At 47.4% G+C, this 20,132-nt stretch overlaps 1 protein-coding gene across 1 annotated transcript; it reads left to right on the plus strand.

Moving 5' to 3' along the window:
* Positions 1-711: 711 nt before the first annotated feature.
* On the plus strand, positions 712-1,374 carry LOC138768622 (forkhead box protein E3-like). Its single transcript, XM_069946573.1, has one exon. The coding sequence runs from the start codon at positions 712-714 to the stop codon at positions 1,372-1,374; it is 663 nt and encodes a 220-aa protein (XP_069802674.1).
* The last annotated feature ends 18,758 nt before the right edge of the window (positions 1,375-20,132 follow it).

The raw sequence follows: 20,132 nt of genomic DNA on the forward strand, positions 1-20,132 counted from the left end.
GCCCTGAGTGCAGCAGACTACAGCTGTTATATAACTACAACTCCCAGCATGCCCTGAGTGCAGCAGACTCCAGCTGTTATATAACTACAACTCCCAGCATGCCCTGAGTGCAGCAGACTCTCCAGCTTTTATATAACTACAACTCCCAGCATGTCCTGAGTGCAGCAGACTCTCTGGCTGTTATATAACTACAACTCCCAGCACAGCTAGTCCTGCACGCAGCTGTATATCCCCTTAGCTGTTATGCTGCCAGCAGTGAGCTGTATACCACCATGGCTGTTATCCTGTCAGCAGTGTCCGGCACTCGCAGGGTTAAACCCGGGCAGCGTCCTGAATACAATGTTACTGCTGTCCGGGTCAGGCGTGGGATGCGGCGACCTCTAGCTGACACTGTGGGCGTCACAGTGGGCGGTGCTAATGCGGCGGTTTGTTTACAGTTTGAGCATAATTGACAGCTGTGGGCGTGGTTTACACAAGCAGTTAGCGCTCAGTGGGCGTGTTTACAAGTGTAGTGCGCTCTGTGGGTGGAGTCTAAGGGGCGTGGTATTGAGAGGCGGGTTAAGTTGAAAGTAGTTTTAATGTGGTGGGCGGGGTCAGGCGTCTTGTGGGTGCGGTTTCATAACAGGTTGTATTAGAATGGTGCCGAAGTGGGCGTGTACAGAGAGTTGTGGGCGTGTCTTATGATACACGTGTAGTAACGGAGGACCGGAGATGTCTGTCCCGGTGATGATGGAGCCGGCGGAGGAGAACGAGCCCCTGCAGAAGCCGCCATATTCCTACGTAGCTCTGATCGCCCTGGTGCTGGAGGAGAGCCCGGGCCGGCGGCTGCCCCTGTGCGGCATCTACGAGGCCATCGCCCGCCGCTTCCCGTACTATGCCCGGCTGCCCGGGAAGGGATGGCAGAACAGCGTCCGCCACAACCTCAGCCTCAACCCGTGCTTCATCCGCCTGCCCCGCCAGCCCGGGCACAAGGGCGGCCTCTGGCTGCTCGACCCCTCGGTGCATGACATGTTTGAGGACGGAAACTACCGGAGGAGGCGGCGGCGGCGGTACTGGAGGGGAAAGCCTGAGCTCCCGGACACCGGAGCCCCACCGCCCGCATTCCGCTACCAGGATCCCGCCGGGTACCACCTGCCACCCGCGCACTACCCGCTGATGGGCGGAGCCTGGGGCCCCGGGAGCCACCTCATCTATCACCAGGGCCCCAACCCTGCCTACCCCGCCGCCCCACCGGGGAACCTCCACAACGACCTGCCGGCTCCCCACTACTGGCAACCGGAGCAGTACGGAGCCATGCTGCCCCCCAGGCTGGAGATGTGCCCCCCGCCACCGGCTCTGCCCCTGTGCAGCCTCCGATCCCTCCTCATAGACTGACTACACCGCCTGCAGGGCTCCCCCGACTACAGCCCGACAACCGGCATCTACCTCCGACTGGGTCCTGGCACCTCTGACCTCCTGTGCCCGGCATCTCCAGCCTCTGACCTCCTGTGCCCGGCATCTCCAGCCTCTGACCTCCTGTGCCTGGCACCTCTGACCTCCTGTACCCGGCATCTCTGACCTCCTGTGCCGGACATCTCCAGCCTCTGACCTCCTGTGCCCGGCATCTCCAGCCTCTGACCTCCTTTGCCTGGCACCTCTGACCTCCTGTGCCGGACATCTCCAGCCTCTGACCTCCTGTGCCCGGCATCTCCAGCCTCTGACCTCCTGTGCCCGGCATCTCCAGCCTCTGACCTCCTGTGCCCGGCATCTCCAGCCTCTGACCTCCTGTGCCCGGCATCTCCAGCCTCTGACCTCCTGTGCCGGACATCTCCAGCCTCTGACCTCCTGTGCCCGGCATCTCCAGCCTCTGACCTCCTTTGCCTGGCACCTCTGACCTCCTGTGCCGGACATCTCCAGCCTCTGACCTCCTGTGCCCGGCATCTCCAGCCTCTGACCTCCTTTGCCTGGCACCTCTGACCTCCTGTGCCGGACATCTCCAGCCTCTGACCTCCTGTGCCCGGCATCTCCAGCCTCTGACCTCCTGTGCCCGGCATCTCCAGCCTCTGACCTCCTGTGCCCGGCATCTCCAGCCTCTGACCTCCTGTGCCTGGCACCTCTGACCTCCTGTACCCGGCATCTCTGACCTCCTGTGCCGGACATCTCCAGCCTCTGACCTCCTTTGCCTGGCACCTCTGACCTCCTGTGCCGGACATCTCCAGCCTCTGACCTCCTGTGCCCGGCATCTCCAGCCTCAAACCTCCTGTGCCCGGCATCTCCAGCCTCTGACCTCCTGTGCCCGGCATCTCCAGCCTCTGACCTCCTGTGCCCGGCATCTCCAGCCTCTGACCTCCTGTGTCGGACATCTCCAGCCTCTGACCTCCTGTGCCGGACATCTCCAGCCTCTGACCTCCTTTGCCTGGCACCTCTGACCTTCTGTGCCCGGCATCTCTGACCTCCTGTACCTGGCTCCTCTGACCTCCTGTACCCGGCACCTCTGACCTCCTGTACCCGGCATCTCTGACCTCCTGTACCTGCCATCTATGACCTTCTGTGCCCGGCATCTGACCTCCTGTGCCTCCTTGATCTACCTATGACTACTGACTATACTATTTCAGCACCGCCTGGCACCTGACAGCTGGCATCTGCAATGACTGTATTTCTGTGCCCACCAGCTCCAGTTTTGCCCTGACCAGTGGCTTCTCCTGTGTCTCCTTACCACCTGTGCCCACAGATAGACCCCCGGACATGGTGGCATCAGTACAACAAGCCCTGTGTGCCCCATGACAGCTGTGTGCCTGGCACTGCCACCTTGGAGCATCCGCTTCACCATCTACCGTCTCTGTGTATCCTATACTGACCCCCATATTCCCTCATCCTCAGGCATACTGACAGAAGCTGAGATAGATGGAGCTGTTTGCAGCTGTAGCCCCCCCCCCCCCCCCCCCCCCCCGTGCTGCTCCCACCATAGTGGTCTCCCATATTGCGGGCAGCATAGGGGGAGCCAGTACAGCCTTCCCACAGTTCTTCAGCCATTGCAGTACTACAACTCCCAGCATGTTCTAATAGCAGTGCATGCTGGTAGTTGTAGTTCTGTGACAAACAGCTCCCAATACCTCAGCATCCAGTAACACTGAGGAGTGGTATGTTCTGGGTATTGTCGATCTACCTGTGTACAGGTGGGGGCGGAGTTTGATGTGTTTATATATTGGAATGTTCTCTTGTTACCATGGAGATTGTTTTCTATATTTTATACTGTGTTTATATGAAGATGTTTTCATTAAATGTTACATTGTTATTTCTGCAGATTATGTCATAGTGTGGGCGGAGCCTCTGCTCTCCTCCTTATCATCCAATCAGAGTTTAGGACAGGACAGACGGTTGTGGGCTGTGATTGGCTGATACGGGTTACAGTGTTATACCTCTTCCTATGTGACGTTCTAGCTTTGTGCAGAAGCCAGAACCCAACTAATGATTATTTCTAGAGAACCACCATGGCCTAAGAGGATTGATCAACTACGTATGACCGCCGGGGGTCCGACCTTCTCCTCAGGAGAGGGGCAGATCCTAAACATAGCTGCTTTCTTTCAGACATAGCACCCCGCCTGTCCTCAGTTTGTTTGTGGTATTGCAGCTCTGTGCCATTGAAGTGAATGGGGCTGAGTTGTAATACCACACACAGCCTGAGCACTGGGGTGGCGCTGTTTTTACTCATGTTTCACTCATCCTTTATTACATGGTCAGCAAAGGCAGAATTACCTTCCCTGTGAGTAATCTATGAAGATTCCTATTAGGTGACAGCAAGCAGAGATCTTGCAGAATTGAGGTATTCATATAGGAAGTATACTGGAAAATTGTAGAATTTTTCCTCCTACAAAGATTATTGTATTATCTCTGCGACATATACTTACTGCAGTTCCAGTTGTGGACACTAGATGGAGCTATTTACATGGTTATAAAGCAACAAAGCAGCAAGTGATGAGGTCAGAGGACATGTGAGGTCACACTCGCCTGATTACACACTCAGCCCCTGTGGTCTCCTCACATGCAAAATTTCCACGCAGACTTTTGATGCCGCAAAAACAATATCGAAGTTTCTCATATCTGTAAATTGTGCACAGAAAATCCAGAGATTCTCGCCATTAGTGCAGTATGTGTATATATATATATATATATATATATATGAGGTTACAGCAGTTATGGCACTATATATATAGGAGGAAACAGCACACACACACATATATATATATATATATATATATATATATATATATATATATATATATAGTGCCATAAGTGCTGTGTCCTCATATATATATATATATATATATATATATATATATATATATATAGCGCCATAAGTGCGGTATTCTCCTATAGGGCCACAGTATTACCTGGAGGGAAAGTGGTGGCAAATCCACATCCGGCTTGCTACATTGTCTCACTGTAAAGCAATCAGAAGACCCGTCCTTAGTGATGTACAATGTTGCAGTATATATATGTGGGGGTCATGATTCCAGGATATACAATGAAGCAGCTGCCCAACCAATCAGAAAGCTGCTTTTCTTATAACAAAGGTTAGCATATGATAGGTGTAATCTGATTGGCTGATGCAAGACTTAAAGGGGTTGTACAGGATTAGTAAAACATGGCATGGGTTCTGTCTGGTCTTACAGCTCAGCTCCACTGAAGTGAATGGGACAGAGCTGCAATACCAGGCACCGCCTGCAGACAAGGGGGTGCTGTTTCTTACAGTCCTGACCCCTCTGCATAGTTTGTGTTCATTGACCTGATTTATAAGGCTACAGAGGTAGCAGAGGTTGTTTCGCTATCAGCGGATGCTTCTTCTGACTCTGCACACCGACCACATAGCGGAGCCGCGAGGTGTTTGCAGCAATGACTCCCACACAGACACAAATAACAACAACCTGCGCTGACTACACACTGTATATACACTGTATATACAGCGACTCCCCCAAACTGTATAAAACCAACAGTAAAGAGAATCCCTGAGATGATCAGTCTCCAGGAAAGCTGGGTGACAGCAGAGATGGCGGCAGTAAGCTCCCAGGGCTGGGGTTACCCTCGCTCCCTCACCCCCTATACACCCCCATACTGGTCCACATGGCAGATTCTTTATATCTTGTGCACGTGACACTGAACAAACAAGTATACACCGTATCCTCCCCAGGACCATCCATCCATCCTCCCCTCCTCTATGCCACATCCCTGTCCATGGTACTGAAGGAGCTGGAGGAGGCTAATTGTATTCCACAGGGATCTGGATGCCCTCATGTGCCCTCTGCCCAGGATGTACTGACAATAATACCCGGATACACCGACTATATACCCCCTCCTAGTGTACTGCTATATGGGAGATAGATAGATAGATAGATAGGAGAGATAGATAATATATAGGAGATAGATAGATAGATAGATAGATAGATAGGAGATAGATAGATAGATAGATAGATAGATAGATAGATAGATAGATAGGAGAGATAGATAATATATAGGAGATAGATAGATAGATAGATAGATAGATAGATAGATAGGAGATAGATAGATAGATAGATAGATAGAGAGAAAGATAGATAGATAGATAGGAGATAGATAGATAGATAGGAGATAGATAGATAATAGGAGATAGATAGGAGATAGATAGATAGATAGATAGATAGATAGATAGGAGATAGATAGATAGATAGATAGATAGGAGATAGATAGATAGATAGGAGATAGATAGATAGATAGATGATAGATAGATAGGAGAGAGATAGATAGGAGATAGACCGATAGATAGATAGGAGAGATAGATAGATATATAGATAGGAGATAGATAGATAGATAGATAGATAGGAGAGATAGATAGATAGATAGGAGATAGATAGATAGATAGATAGATAGATAGATAGATAGATAGATAGGAGAGATAGATAGATAGATAGATAGATAGATAGATAGATGATAGATAGATAGGAGATAGATAGATAGATAGATAGATAGGAGATAGATAGATAGATACATAGGAGATAGATAGATAGATAGATAGATAGATAGATAGATAGGAGATAGATAGATAGATAGATAAATAATAGATAGGAGATAGATAGATAGATAGATAGATAGGAGATAGATAGATAGGAGATAGATAGATAGATACATAGGAGATAGATAGATAGATAGATAGATAGATAGATAGATAGATAGATAGATAGGAGATAGATAGATAGATAGATAGATAGATAAATAATAGATAGGAGATAGATAGTTTACACCTGGTATTTATGGTTAGATCAGATACACCTCACCTGTCCCGTGGATCAGATACACCTCACCTGTCCCGTGGATCAGATACACCTCACCTGTCTCGTGGATCAGATACACCTCACCTGTCCCGTGGATCAGATACACCTCACCTGTCTCGTGGATCAGATACACCTCACCTGTCCCGTGGATCAGATACACTTCACCTGTCCCGTGGATCAGATACACCTGTCCTGTGGATCAGATACACCTGTCCTGTGGATCAGATACACCTTACCCTTTTTTTGGATCAGATACATATTACTTGTCGATCAGATACTCATCACCTCATCAAATCCCCATTCTGTTTTGGTGCACCCACAAATTCCATAGAGATGTGAGTTTCCTTAAAGGGGTTGTCCAGCGAAAATCTTTTTCTTTCAAATCAGAAAGAAAGTGCCAGAAACTTGTAATTTACTTCTATTAAAAAATCTCAAGTTTTCACATACTTATTAGCTGCTGTATGTCATGCAGGAAATGTTGTTTTATTTCCAGTCTGACACAGTGCTCTCTGCTGCCACCTCTGTCCGAGACAGGAACTGTCCAGAGCAGGTGAGGTTTTCTGTGGGCATTCATAGAAAACCAAGACAAGAGTTCCTGTCTCGGCCAGAGATGTCAGCAGAGAGCAGTGTGTCAGACTGAAAAGAAAACAACATTTCCTGCATGACATACAGCAGCTGATAAGTATGGGAAAACTTGAGATTTTTTTAATAGAAGTAAATTACAAATCTATATAACTTTTTGATACTAGTTGATAACCCCTTTAAGCCCCCATCCTTTTGCAATCCCATGGCAGGACTGTGGGAGGGTATGGCAGTGTGCATACGTTGGTGTACGACTGTGAATGAGTGTACCAATAAGTGAGCAGCTGCTGGTGTGGAAATGTGAACTGGTGGAATTACCAGTAAGTGGCACAATGCGTTGGTGGGAGCTGGGGGGACTTTTTGGTGCAGGATGGAGTGTGATTGGAGGCAGCCGGCAGCATAGAGTCCTTAGAAGCCTCAGACTTCCTGTTTTTCTCATACAACATTCTCCCCGATGCGCTGTAGGTGGGCGTGCAACACAACGCAGCCCGCTCACAAACCTCAACTACTCACCGTAATACGGGGAGACACAGATGACTCAATGTTTGTTTTTCAATGACTAATAAAGTTTCATTTTGATGTCATAAAACATTCGTTACGTTAAAAAAAAAATTACAACTTTTCATTTTTTCCTTTTACTTCTAATATTTCATAATAATTGGCAAATGAGATTAAGAGGGACAAGAGCTGGGACTGTATAACAAGGACAAGGTTAAGGTGCGTGAGGGACTGGGGATCTCGCCTTAAAGGACGACTCCAGCAAAAGAATTCCTTTCAAATTAACTGGTGCCAGAGATTTGTAACTTACTTCTATAAAAAAATCTCCAGTCTTCCAGTACTTATCAGCAGCTGTATGTCCTGCAGGAAGTGGTGTATCTTCTCCAGTCTGGAGAGTAGGAGAGGTTTTCTATGGGGATATGCTGCTGCTCTGGACAGTTCCTGACATGGACAGAGGTGGCAGCAGAGAGCCCTGTGTCAGACTGGAGAGAATACACCACTTCCTGTAGGACATACAGCAGCTGATAAGTATAGGAAGACTGGAGATTTTTAATTAGAAGTAAATTACAAATCTATATAACTTTCTGGTACCAGTTGATTTGAAAGGAAAAAAATTGCTAAAGTTGCCCTTTAATACCGCCAAGATGAGGGGCATAAGGGCAATCATCTATGGGGTGGAGCAGCCAATTGGGAATATGTATTAAGACTGGATAAGTCCTTCCATCTCACCAGGTGTTGCAGCCCTCCAGCTGTTCTAAAACTACAACTCCCATCATGCCTGGACAGCTAAAGCTGTCCAGGCATGATGGGAGTTGTAGTTTTGCTGGAGGGCTGGGGTTTGACACCCATCTTACAGGAACACTCCAGGCAATAGACTGTGTTATGCCAGGTGTAAAGCATTACACAGGGATATAAGAATACCAAGGAGAGAACCGCTGTGTCAGACCCTGCACTGTGACACAGTGACTGCACAGGATGTGCTTGTATGGAGCAGATAACAGTGAGACATGCTGCCGGCCTGGAGCAGGAGATAATGGTATTAGAATTATAGGATGATGCTGCACGAAGGAACAACAGGGCCCATCTTCCTGGAATTTAAAGGAAATGTCCAGTCATAGTCATAAAACTTCTACGTAAGTCACCCTTATCGCAATGGTCTCCAACCTGTGGTTTTCCAGTTAATGTACAACTGCTGCCTGTCATGGCATGCTGGGAGTTATAGTCTTAGAACAGGTGGAGAAACTGCAACAGTCAGAGCATGCTGGAAATTGTAGTTTTTCAACAGCTGGAGTGTCTGCTACAGAAAGAGCATGCTAGGAGTTATAGTTTTGCAATACCTAGAGAGCCCGCGGCTGTCATGGCATGCTGGGAGTTGTAGTTTTAGAACAGGTGAAGAAACTGCTACAATCAGGGCATGCTGGGAGTTGTAGTTTTAGAAAAGGTGAAGAAACTGCTACAATCAGGGCATGCTGGGAGTTGTAGTTTTAGAAACGTAAAGAAACTACTACAGTCAGGGCATGCTGGGAGTTGCAGTTTTGGAAGAAGTGGCAAACCTGCTACAGTCAGAGCATGCTGGGAGTTGTAGTTTTGGAACAGGTGTAGAACCTGCTACAGTCAGGGCATGCTGGGAGTTGTAGTTTTGGAACAGGTGTAGAACCTGCTACAGTCTGGGCATCCTAAAAGTTGTAGTTCTGGACCAGCTGGAGAACTTGCGGCTGTCAGGAAATGCTGGGAGTTGTAGTTTTGCAGCAGCTCCTGAGTCACAGAATGGAGGTCATTGGGTAATGCCAGCCTGTGGGTGCATTCACATTTTGTCACTATATTGCACCAAATTACGAAATAGCAGTTTATGTGCTCCAAGTAGGGATGGTCCGAACCTGCCGAGGTTCGGGTTCGTATGAACCCGAACGCTCGGTAGCAGATCCCCGCTGTCTGCCCGCTCCGTGGAGCGGGCGGATACAGCGGGAGTAACGCCTGGAAAACTGGGATACAGCCTATGGCTATGGCTGTATCCCAGTTTTTTTCAGGCGGTCCTCCCGCTGGATCCGCCCGCTCCACGGAGCGGGCAGACAGCGGGAATCATTACCGAGGGTTCGGACTATCCCTAACTCCAAGTGCTAGAGGGTGAAGACAACCAAATCTGCCCTGACCAGGGTATTTACATACAGGACTAGAACAGCAGATTCAGTTTAGTTACATTAGGGCAGATTTTATATTAAGTAACTACCAAGCTATACATTACACTTTTAAAGGCAAATTTAAAACTTTTTCTGTACTTCCCCTTTAAGAAAAAATCTTTGCAGAAATTTTTTTTTCTCTTCTCTTTCTCACTATAATCAATGATCACACTGTGACCGAAAAGGAGAAGAGAAAGACAACTTTCCTGTAACTACTTACTAAACAATCTAAAATTACAGTCAAAAGGGTAAAAACATAGACGGGATACTTCTCACTTCCAAGCTCTGAAGCCCAAGCTCTGCGATAAGGATGGCGGCATCCCTACACGTGTACAGGGGGAGCCCAAGTCAGATGATGCGCTGACATATCAGCTAGTAATGTCTGATGTTGTACTTGCAGGAGATATATATATGTATATATACATATATATATATATATATATATATATATATATATCAGTGATTTGCTACTGTTGCTGCTGCAGAGAACGCAAAGGGTAGGAAGGCATTACACTGCAGCAATGTGGATATACAGCAGTAGGTACACTGGTAATTACACAACTAACAGCTGCCCTGAGCTTTATAGGCAGTGAGACATAATAGGGAAGCCTTGTTTTACCTTTAAGGAACAGTGTGGATCATCCGACAGGCTTAGCTTTCATGTGCACACCCCAGGTTTTCCCAGGTTCACCTTCTGGCAAACAACAAATGCTAAACCCCACCCACTTCCTGTAATCTGTCCTGATCTAGCTACTAGAGACAGTTTTTAACTGGCAACAGGCAGTGGGCAGCAGATTGTAAAGAAGTGAGACACCTACTGGCCAAGACGTTACAGCTGTTTCTTTCTAGGTTGAGGAGTAATTTTTGTTTAATAAAGTTTGAAGATTTACAGATATGGGGAGAAGTTGTTTAAAATACAGTCTTTGGGGGGGGGGGGGGGGGGTATTAGAAAGCTACAGGTCATTGCCCATAGGAGACGTTCACAGAAGATAAAACCGCTATGTATATGGTGTTGTGTAATACACCATTGTATAAATAGTATATTACCAATCCTGTACACAGTCATGTCCCGCAGCATTATCAGAGTGGGAATGTGTCCTGATATGTCGCCTATAGGTTTGAACCACATTCTAATGACATTTACCAAAAATGAATCACTTGTTGGCAACTTGTAGTAACAAAGGCGAATATCCGTAAAAGTTCCACCGTGTCACTGAGTAAGTGTAAGGAAACCAAACCACAAAGATAGAACTTTAAAGCAGAAGTCACCGACACACGGCAACGACTGAACCAACACGTAACATCAACTGCAGCTCTGCAGCCAACCTGAGCCTATGTGATATACAACCTAATCCTATATGATATGGAACCTAAACCTATGTAATATACAACCTGAGCCTATGTGATATACAACCTAATAATATGTGATATGCAACCTGAACCTACATGATATGCAACCTAATCTTATATGATATGGAACCTAAACCTATGAGACATGCAACCTAAACCTATGTAATATGCAACCTGAACCTACATGATATACAACCTAATCCTATATGATATGCAACCTAAACCTATGTGATATGCAACCAACTGGATATGCGCTGGATATCTGTGGAGGGGGCCTAAGAGGGCAAGCTGGTGCCATGTCATAGCAAAAGCCACATGGTGGGCAGACCTCCTTCTGAATGGGTGCCTGCACTATGCCAAGACAAGTGTACAGGAGAAGGAATCTCCCTCCTGCGTCTACCAGGGAGAGACAGACATCCCCGGCTGGGGACAGAAGCAGCTCCTGCAGCCATTGTAGTGTCATAGATGTAAGCAAACAGGACCAGTGGTAACCATGACATGCATATGGTAGGAGAAGGTGACCCCTCTCCACCACAATGGTGTGTAACCAGCTGAGGAACCCACAAAGTGAGGACGTGTGCTGTGAAAGTGACAGACAGACAGGGACGTCTGATCAGAGTCACTGCCTGAGAGCCTATAGAGTGAGGCTCCTATTACACGCTGCGAATTTTAACGACTAACGATAAACGATCGCAAACGAGATTGTTTATCGTTAACCTGAAACCGTTCACCATATTACACAGAACGGTAGTCGTTATTGCGATCGTTACTACGGTCGTTATTGCGATCGTTACTACGATCGTTTACTCCTTCTGATCCCAGCAAAACAATAGACAATGTGCAATTACACTGAACGATTAGTGAACAAATGCGGAACCTGAGCGAATGATCAGATTTAGGTTCAGATGTAAATCAACGATCAACGAGACACAAGCGATTTTTCGATCGTTGCCTGCAATTACACAGAACGATTATTGTTTAAATTCGAACAATATAATGATTTTTTGCACAATAATTGTTCCGTGTAATAGGGCCCTGAGGCTGTGGTGGCTGGTGGCCTGTTTGGTCCATCTGCGCCCCATAGAAAACTTTTGATTAGGCCTCCCTCCTCCGCCACATTCCACTGTAGGTAACCCCCCTGTTTGTTAGCCCTCCGACCAGCAGATAGCATATGTTATCACCCCTGGTATTCCCCCAGTAGATAGTGCCCCTATAGTAGGCATCTCCCCTAGTATCCCCCATAATAAGCATTTCCCCTCGTATCCTACCCCCCTTCCCCCCCAGTACATAGTGTCCCCCATAGTAGGCATCTCCTGTGGTGGTATGATGACCACTGTGGCTTCTATGGTGGTAGTTACGGCCCTGGTGTTGGGCTCATTTGTTAAAGAGGAATGATAGCAGTGGTGCCAGGGGGCATATTAAGCCTGTGGTGAGTAACGGGGCTGACAAGAGGGTTGTCGTACAGAGGGAACTGGTGTGTCTGGGTGGACCACCTGCACGCCCCTTGTGCCCATAGAGCGGGACCATCATAGTCAGTGGCGGATTATAATGTGGGCGGTTTGGGCGGCCGACCGGGGCCCAAGGCTCCGGGGGGGGCCCGCGCCGCCCACATTAAGATCTTACATAGCAGCGCCAGCAGCACATCACTTTCGGGGCCCAATGGGCCCCCGAGTGATGTTCTGCTGTGGCGCGCTGTTGTCGGAGTCCGCCGCGGCACCGCCCCCTCTCTCCTTGCCGTCTTTGCGGTGCCCGTACTTCTCTCCTGGCGGCGTGATGGCGTCACATCCTGCGCGCCGCCAAGCAGAGAAGTTCGGGCACCGCGGGGCTGCACTGTGAGCTTCTGGCCTGCTCTCTCTGCCGGAAGCTCACCCTGGCTCCCTGCCGCCCGACTATACCCCCTGCCACCCGGCTGTACCCCTTGCCCCTTAGCTGCTCTCCATGCCGCCCCATCTTCTCCCCCTGCTGCTACCCCCATCATCTTCTCCCCCTGCTGCTACCCCCATCATCTTCTCCCCCTGCTGATACCCCCATCATCTTCTCCCCCTGCTGATACCCCCATCATCTCCCCCTGCTGCCACCCCCATCATCTTCTACCCCTGCTGCTACCCCCATCATCTTCTCCCCCTGCTGCTACCCCCATCATCTTCTCCCCCTGCTGCCACCCCCATCATCTTCTCCCCCTGCTGCTACCCCCATCATCTTCTCCCCCTGCTGCTACCCCATCATCTTCTCCCCCTGCTGCTACCCCCATCATCTTCTCCCCCTGCTGCTACCCCCATCATCTTCTCCCCCTGCTGCTACCCCCATCATCTTCTCCCCCTGCTGCTACCCCCATCATCTTCTCCCCCTGCTGCCACCCCATCATCTTCTCCCCCTGCTGCCACCCCCATCATCTTCTCCCCCTGCTGCCACCCCATCATCTTCTCCCCCTGCTGCCACCCCCATCATCTTCTCCCCCTGCTGCCACCCCCATCATCTTCTCCCCCTGCTGCCACCCCCATCATCTTCTACTCCTGCTGCCACCCCCATCATCTTCTCCCCCTGCTGCCACCCCTATCATCTTCTCCCCCTGCTGCTACCCTTCATCATCTGCTGCCACCCCCATCATCTTCTCCCCCTGCTGCTACCCTTCATCATCTTCTCCCCCTGCTGCTACCCTTCATCATCTTCTCCCCCTGCTGCTACCCCCATCATCTTCTCCCCCTGCTGCTACCCCCATCATGTTCACCCCCTGCTGCTTCCCTGCCTTCCCAGCTTCCCCCCCCCCCTCCCCGGCCTCTGTTGCCCCAGCTTCTCCCCCTGTCGCCCCAGCTGCCTCCCTTCCCCAGTCACCCCAGCTCCCCGCCTGCAGTTGAGTTGGGGGTCGGAGAAGTCTTCATGATGCTGCGCCAAATAGAGAAGAAAGGAAAAAGTGAGCGACGGCAATCGGAGAAGACGTCACCTGTGAGTCATTAGTAACTGCACTGTAATCACTTCTATAGTGTGCAGAGCCTGTGTACCATTGGGGTCTAAATGGGTCAGTGTTTTGTTTGCAGTAGTGTACTGACACAGCCCCGGGGTCACTACAGTACACTAGCGAAAACTTTTAAACTAGAACCCAACTACAACTGCAGGCACTACAACTCCCAGCATATTATGAGGGCTGCAGACTGTCAGTACATGCTGGGAGTTGTAGTGCATGTAGCTGTTGTAGTTTGGTCCTAGGTGCATTATACACTGGATTCTTTGTGGCATATAAGAATACATAGATCTGTGGGGGCTCAGTGTAGGGAAGTGACCCCAGAACATCACTAATAGGGGATAGAATAAAAACATCCCCCCTATCCCCTATTAGTGATGTTCTGGGGTCACTTCTATATACTGATCCCCCTCAGACCTCTGTATTCTTATATACCCCACACAGCCTGCTGGGGTGGCTGGGGGGGGGGCCAGGTTGGGTGGACAGCCCGGGGGCCCAGGGTACATTTAATCCGCCACTGATCATAGTGCAGTACACGGTGCCCTCCCCCGCTCAAGGACTGAGGTATAAAAGATGGCGGCTATAACAGGCAGGTGTCTATTGATGTACACACAATAATAATAAAAGTGAAAGTGGTCCAAGTGCCAGTAACCCGCAGTGAAGTGAGAGCACGACGGCCAGGAAATGGTGTGAGCCACCGGAAAATATACACAGGTACGTCACAATCCTGAGGCGACTGTATACAAGGGGGGTCCTGCGCTATATAAGATTATTATGACTTAGTGTCTCCATATATATATATACACACAGCGTGTCACAAGCGTGGCCTATTGGCATATGTGGTACCCATACAGCAGCCACCTGACACAGAGTATACACCATCTATAGGGTATATGTACAGCACCCACATACTATATATATACTGTACAGGACTCACACCGTGACTATATAGCAAACACATGGGGGAGGTTTATATCAACCTGAGCAGAGGAGCAGTTGCCCATAGCAAGCAGTCAGACTACAGCTTTCCTTTTTGAAAGGCCAAGAGTAATGAAATCTGATGCTATGTAATGAGATCGGTTGCTATGGGCGACTGCTCCTGTACACGGGATGTGGTAAATCTCCTCCATGTTTCCAATCATCTCCCATACAGTATTTACATGGTAAACTGAGTACACGGACAGCGCCCACCACATCTGTATATAGCAGGCATGCAGTATCTATGCAGCACGCTCTGCATCCATGAACATCCATGTAGCACACACAAAAAACATAGAAAACACAGAAAGCAACCACACAATATACATACAGTACCCACAGAACACATACAACACCCACATAACATACCCACAGAACACATACAACACCCACATAGTATACATACAGCACCCATGTAACATACCCATAGAACACATACAGCACCCACCTAATATTCATACAGCACCCATGTAACATACCCATAGAACACATAAAATAACCACATAGTATTCATACAGCCCCCTCATAGTATACATACAGCACCCATGTAACATACCCACAGAACACATACAACACCCACGTAGTATTCATACAGCACCCTTAAAGTATACATACAGCACCCACGTAACCTACCCACAGAACACATACAGCACCCTCATAGTATGCATACAGCACCCATGTAACATAACCAAAGAGCACATACAACACCCACACGGTATTCATACAGCACCCTCACAATATACATACAGCACCCATGTAACATACCCACAGAACACATACAGCACCCATGTAACACAACCAAAAAGCACATACAGCACCCTCACAGAATACATACAGCACCCATGTAACATACCCATAGAATACATAAAATACACATAAACACATACACATAAAATAACCACATAGTATTCAGACAACACCCACATAACATACCATTGGCGCACCAAAGGACATTCACTCATGCAGTCAGTAAGTGGACGTTGTTCTCAGCTCATGGACCTCCACCAACAACGCGTTCTGTCAGACCAGGGGCAGATTAACTTTACAATAGGCCCTGGGCTGTTCACCAAGCTTGGGCCCCCTCGCCCACCCCACTGTAACTATGGCAGTACTAGCGCAGTGTTCATAGTATGGGATAGATAATGTCAAATTTACCATGTATCCGTAAAGTTTTATGAAAAATGATTAGGCATCACTGTGCTCATTTTTCATTTTCTAAAGTACTTCCATTTTGAATTTAGTAAAGGACCAGTGGTGACATCATAGTCACATGATAAGGTCCTTCAGCATGTTCTCTAATGTTACTAAATTGTCTCCTGGCTGCAGTTTTGCCCTGATTTGTGCAAAATCGTGGTAAAATATTTTTGCAAATCATGGCAGAATTCTAGCCAGGAGACAATACACCACTGAAAGTATAAGTCTGTGTGGGTGGCCATGGGCCCCCTGGGATCTCAGGGCCCCGGGCTACCGCCTGAAAAGGACCTATTATAATCCGCTACTGTGTCAGACACATGTCTGAGGACGTTTAGCGGCTGACATACTCTTTGTAAGAAAAAAGTGGGAAAGGGGATTAAAGTAAGGACTGTAGGGAAGTGGTGACTTTTTGGGGTGCAGGTCCATAGAAGTAACTGGTTATAATGTTGTCCATTTACCCTCTTCACGCACATTGCACTAGAAGAGAATGGAGATGTGTTAGTGGTTTGGATCTGTAGGGTGTGGAGCGATGGTCCAGAACATGGAGTAGACACCCGTCCTCATCTAGAACCATCTGCTCCAAACCCGGCGGAGCCTTCTAGCTCCATCCCCCTCTGCTTGTGTTTCCTGTGGTTAGAGTATTTTTCGATCCGCCGACACCCCCTACGTGTAGCTTACAGACAAGTTTCTCTGAAAACAATTCTACATAACAAGAGCCGTTTCCTCTTTCCAAAATAGCAAACCAACAAGCTAACCACTTGTATAGATAAAGGCTGTGCGCAGGATTGTGTCAGGCCGCTTGTATCTACTACTCTAGTACTACTACTGCTTCCGCCATGCTGGAGGGACCTTCACTAGACACTGTCTTTGAGGTCCTTGTATCCAGACTTAGTGGCCTGGAGCCAAAAAGACAATGAGATTCTGAAGAAAAACCTCAATGAAGGGTTTACTGGGGCGCGTCCTTTGGTGGAGCACAATGACTTCATTGATAAAATTCATTGATCCAGGCATACTTCCAAAATGGACAATCCCTTTAAATGTGCACTTAAAGATGACTGTACCTATGGTCACAAAACATCACCATCCATTGTTAGTCCATTGTAGTGGAGCCAGGGAGGCTGTGTATTACTTGCAGATTTTAGGCCTTTTCCTCCCTTTTTCATAATGGATGTGACTGGATGGACTGTTCTTGGGTGGAGCTACTGTGAGCTGCTCCCTCCCCCCTCTCGCAGCATGAGCTTCAGACAAGGTTCAGATAAGAAAACTGCAGCTTCACCTCCCTCCCACCATCTCTCAGCATAAGTCTCAGGACCCTATTACACTAAATGATTATTATGTGAAAAATCCTTAGACCGTTTTAATTTAAAGGGTTTGTTGACCAATTTGTTTTTTCTTTTCAAATCATCCGGTGCCAGAAGGTGACAGATTTGTAATGTGCTTCTATTAAAAAATCTCAAATCTTCCAGTACTTGTCAGCTGCTGTATGTCCTACAGGAAGTGGTGTATTCTCTCCAGTCTGAAACAGTGCTCTCTGCTGCCACCTCTGTCCATGTCAGAGCAGGAGAGGTTTTCTATAGGGATTTGCAGCTACTCTGGACAGTTCCTGACATGGACAGAGGTGGCAGCAGAGAGCACTGTGTCAGACTGGAAAGAATCCACCACTTCCTGCAGGACATACAGCAGCTGATTAGTACTGGAAGAGATTACAAATTTCTGGCACTTTCTGGCACCAGTTTATTTGAAAGAATTTTTGTTGTTGTTGTAAACAACCCCTTTAAGCAATAATCTTTCCCTGTGTGTGCAGGTAACAATCAAAAGACTAACAAAAATTAAGTTGCGTGTTGTTGATCGGATCTTTTGAGCTGACCATAAGATCATTGTTAATCGTTTGTTAGTGTCAAATCTTTCTGTGTATGTACACATTGTTCTCTCGTTATTACGATCTTTCGTGTACTTATGGTGAACAATTTCCGGTCGTTCACAGAAGCAATTGTTTGCTCTCATGTATCGTAAATCGGAGAAAACGAAAAGTCACTAATAGGACCCTCAGACACGGTGGAGGTGAGAAATCTGCAGCTTCATCTCCCTCCCCCTCTCCCAGCATGAGTCTCAGGGCCCTATTACACGGGATGATTATCATGCGAAAAATCGTTATATTGTTCGAATTTGAACGATAATCGTCCTGTGTAATTGCAGGCAACGATCAAAAAATCGTTCGTATGTCGTTGATCGTTGATTTAGATCTGAACCTAAAATTATTGTTAATCGTTCTCTGTAATTCCACATTCGTTCGCTCAAGTTCCGCATTTTTTCACTGATCGTTCAACGTAATTGCACATTGTTCATTCATAGTAATGATCGTAACTAATGACCATCGTTCTGTGTAAAATGGTGAACGATTTTAGGTTAACGATAAACAATCTCGTTTGCAATAGTTTATCGTTAGTCGTTAATTGTTAAAAATCGCTCCATGTAATAAGACCCTCAGACAAGGCTGAGGGGAGGAATCTGCAGCTTCAGCTCCCTCCTCCCTCTTCTCCTGCTGTTTTAGTGACATAGATGGGGGAATATAGTTTGCTGTAGGGTGAGAAAGATGAGATTGTTATATTAAGCTGTACTAATGATTTATACCAGGGATGGGGAACCTTTGGTCCTCCAGCTGTTGCAAAACTACAATTCCCATCATGCCTGGACGGCCAAAGCTTTTTAAAATCATGAATACAGCCTAATATAACAATCTCATCTTTCTCACTTTCCAGCAAACTGTATTCCCCATCTATGTCACTAAAACAATGGGAGGAGGGAGCTGAAACTGCAGAAGATTAGTCATTCTAATTACCACTTATTATACTTGATAAAAAAAACTTTTCCACCCTCAAATGAGTTGACAACAGGAAGAACAACCCCAGCTTGACGTCCTATATGGTCATATCAATTTGATAGAAAGAGGCCCCTAATTTGGGACCCCATTGATGTGAGGATCACTTTTTTTTTAACAGAAGCAGCGCCCCCTATGTCTATAGGCTGTTTTTGGTATTGCAGCTTCACTCTGTGCTCATGTATTCCATGTGTTGCTGGTAATGGAGTGCGTAGAAAGATCCTTTTGATTATCTATTTTTTTTTTTTTGTGTCTTGGCGATGACGGCTGCTTTACGCTAAATTTTAACTTTTCCTGCCGTGGATTTTGCAGATAACTTTCCCAGCTGGAAGGTAACACTTCTACAATCACTTTTGTTGCAAACCTCATAAGTTCTAGAAATATCTGTTGAGTTTTTATGGTTGTGGATAAAGGTCACTCACATAACTCTGGTCGTGTTTACTCCTGATGTAACGGCAAGAAATCAATGTGCGCTGTGCCACGACTGCCGAGCGCCATAAATCCCGGGAATTCGAGGAAGTAAAGAAGGAAAATCTGACATCTGTTTCTAGCATGACACATGTACCAGCGGCTGCTGATAAGGGACAAATAATGAGGCTACTGCCATTAGGGGGTCCCGCTGCCATAAAGGGGGGGCTTGGTGTGTATAATGGTTAGGTAGGTGGTAGGTGTCACAGTAACCTCCACATGATGCCAGGACACAAGGTCTCCAGCAGAACATTGCTCATCACACTGCCCCCGCCGCCATCTTGTCTTCTTCCCATAGTGCATCTCTTCTCCAGGTAACTGATGCACATGCACGTTACCCATCACACCAGACAACTTCCTCCATTGCACGAGAACAGCGCCGAGGAGAAAGGTAAGACTATGGGTGGTATTACATGGGACGATTTTTCGACGATTAATGATAAATGATCTCAAACGGCCGCTATGACGAACGATCTTAATCGTTCACCCTATTACACAGGACGATGATCGTTAATTGCGCTCGTCCTTTCCTGGCTGATAGACCAGGGAACAAGCCAACGACACATTATTACACCAAACGATGTTCGAACGATTTGTGAACGATTAACGATTTCTCGTTTGTCATTTAATCGTTGTCTGCTATTATCTAGCAATTTTCTAGCGATCTAGAGATTTTTGGAACGATAATCGTCCCGTGTAATAGAGCCCTAAGGGTATGTGCACACTACGGATCACCCGCCGCGAATTCTGCAGCTTGCCCTCGC

The sequence above is a fragment of the Dendropsophus ebraccatus genome, chromosome 12, assembly GCF_027789765.1.
Source record: "Dendropsophus ebraccatus isolate aDenEbr1 chromosome 12, aDenEbr1.pat, whole genome shotgun sequence".
Taxonomy (NCBI): Eukaryota; Metazoa; Chordata; class Amphibia; order Anura; family Hylidae; genus Dendropsophus; species Dendropsophus ebraccatus.

What these genes read in the sequence shown, in the direction of transcription:
- LOC138768622 (XM_069946573.1), top strand. Translation starts at nt 712, where the DNA reads ATGTCTGTCCCGGTGATGATGGAGCCGGCGGAGGAGAACGAGCCCCTG.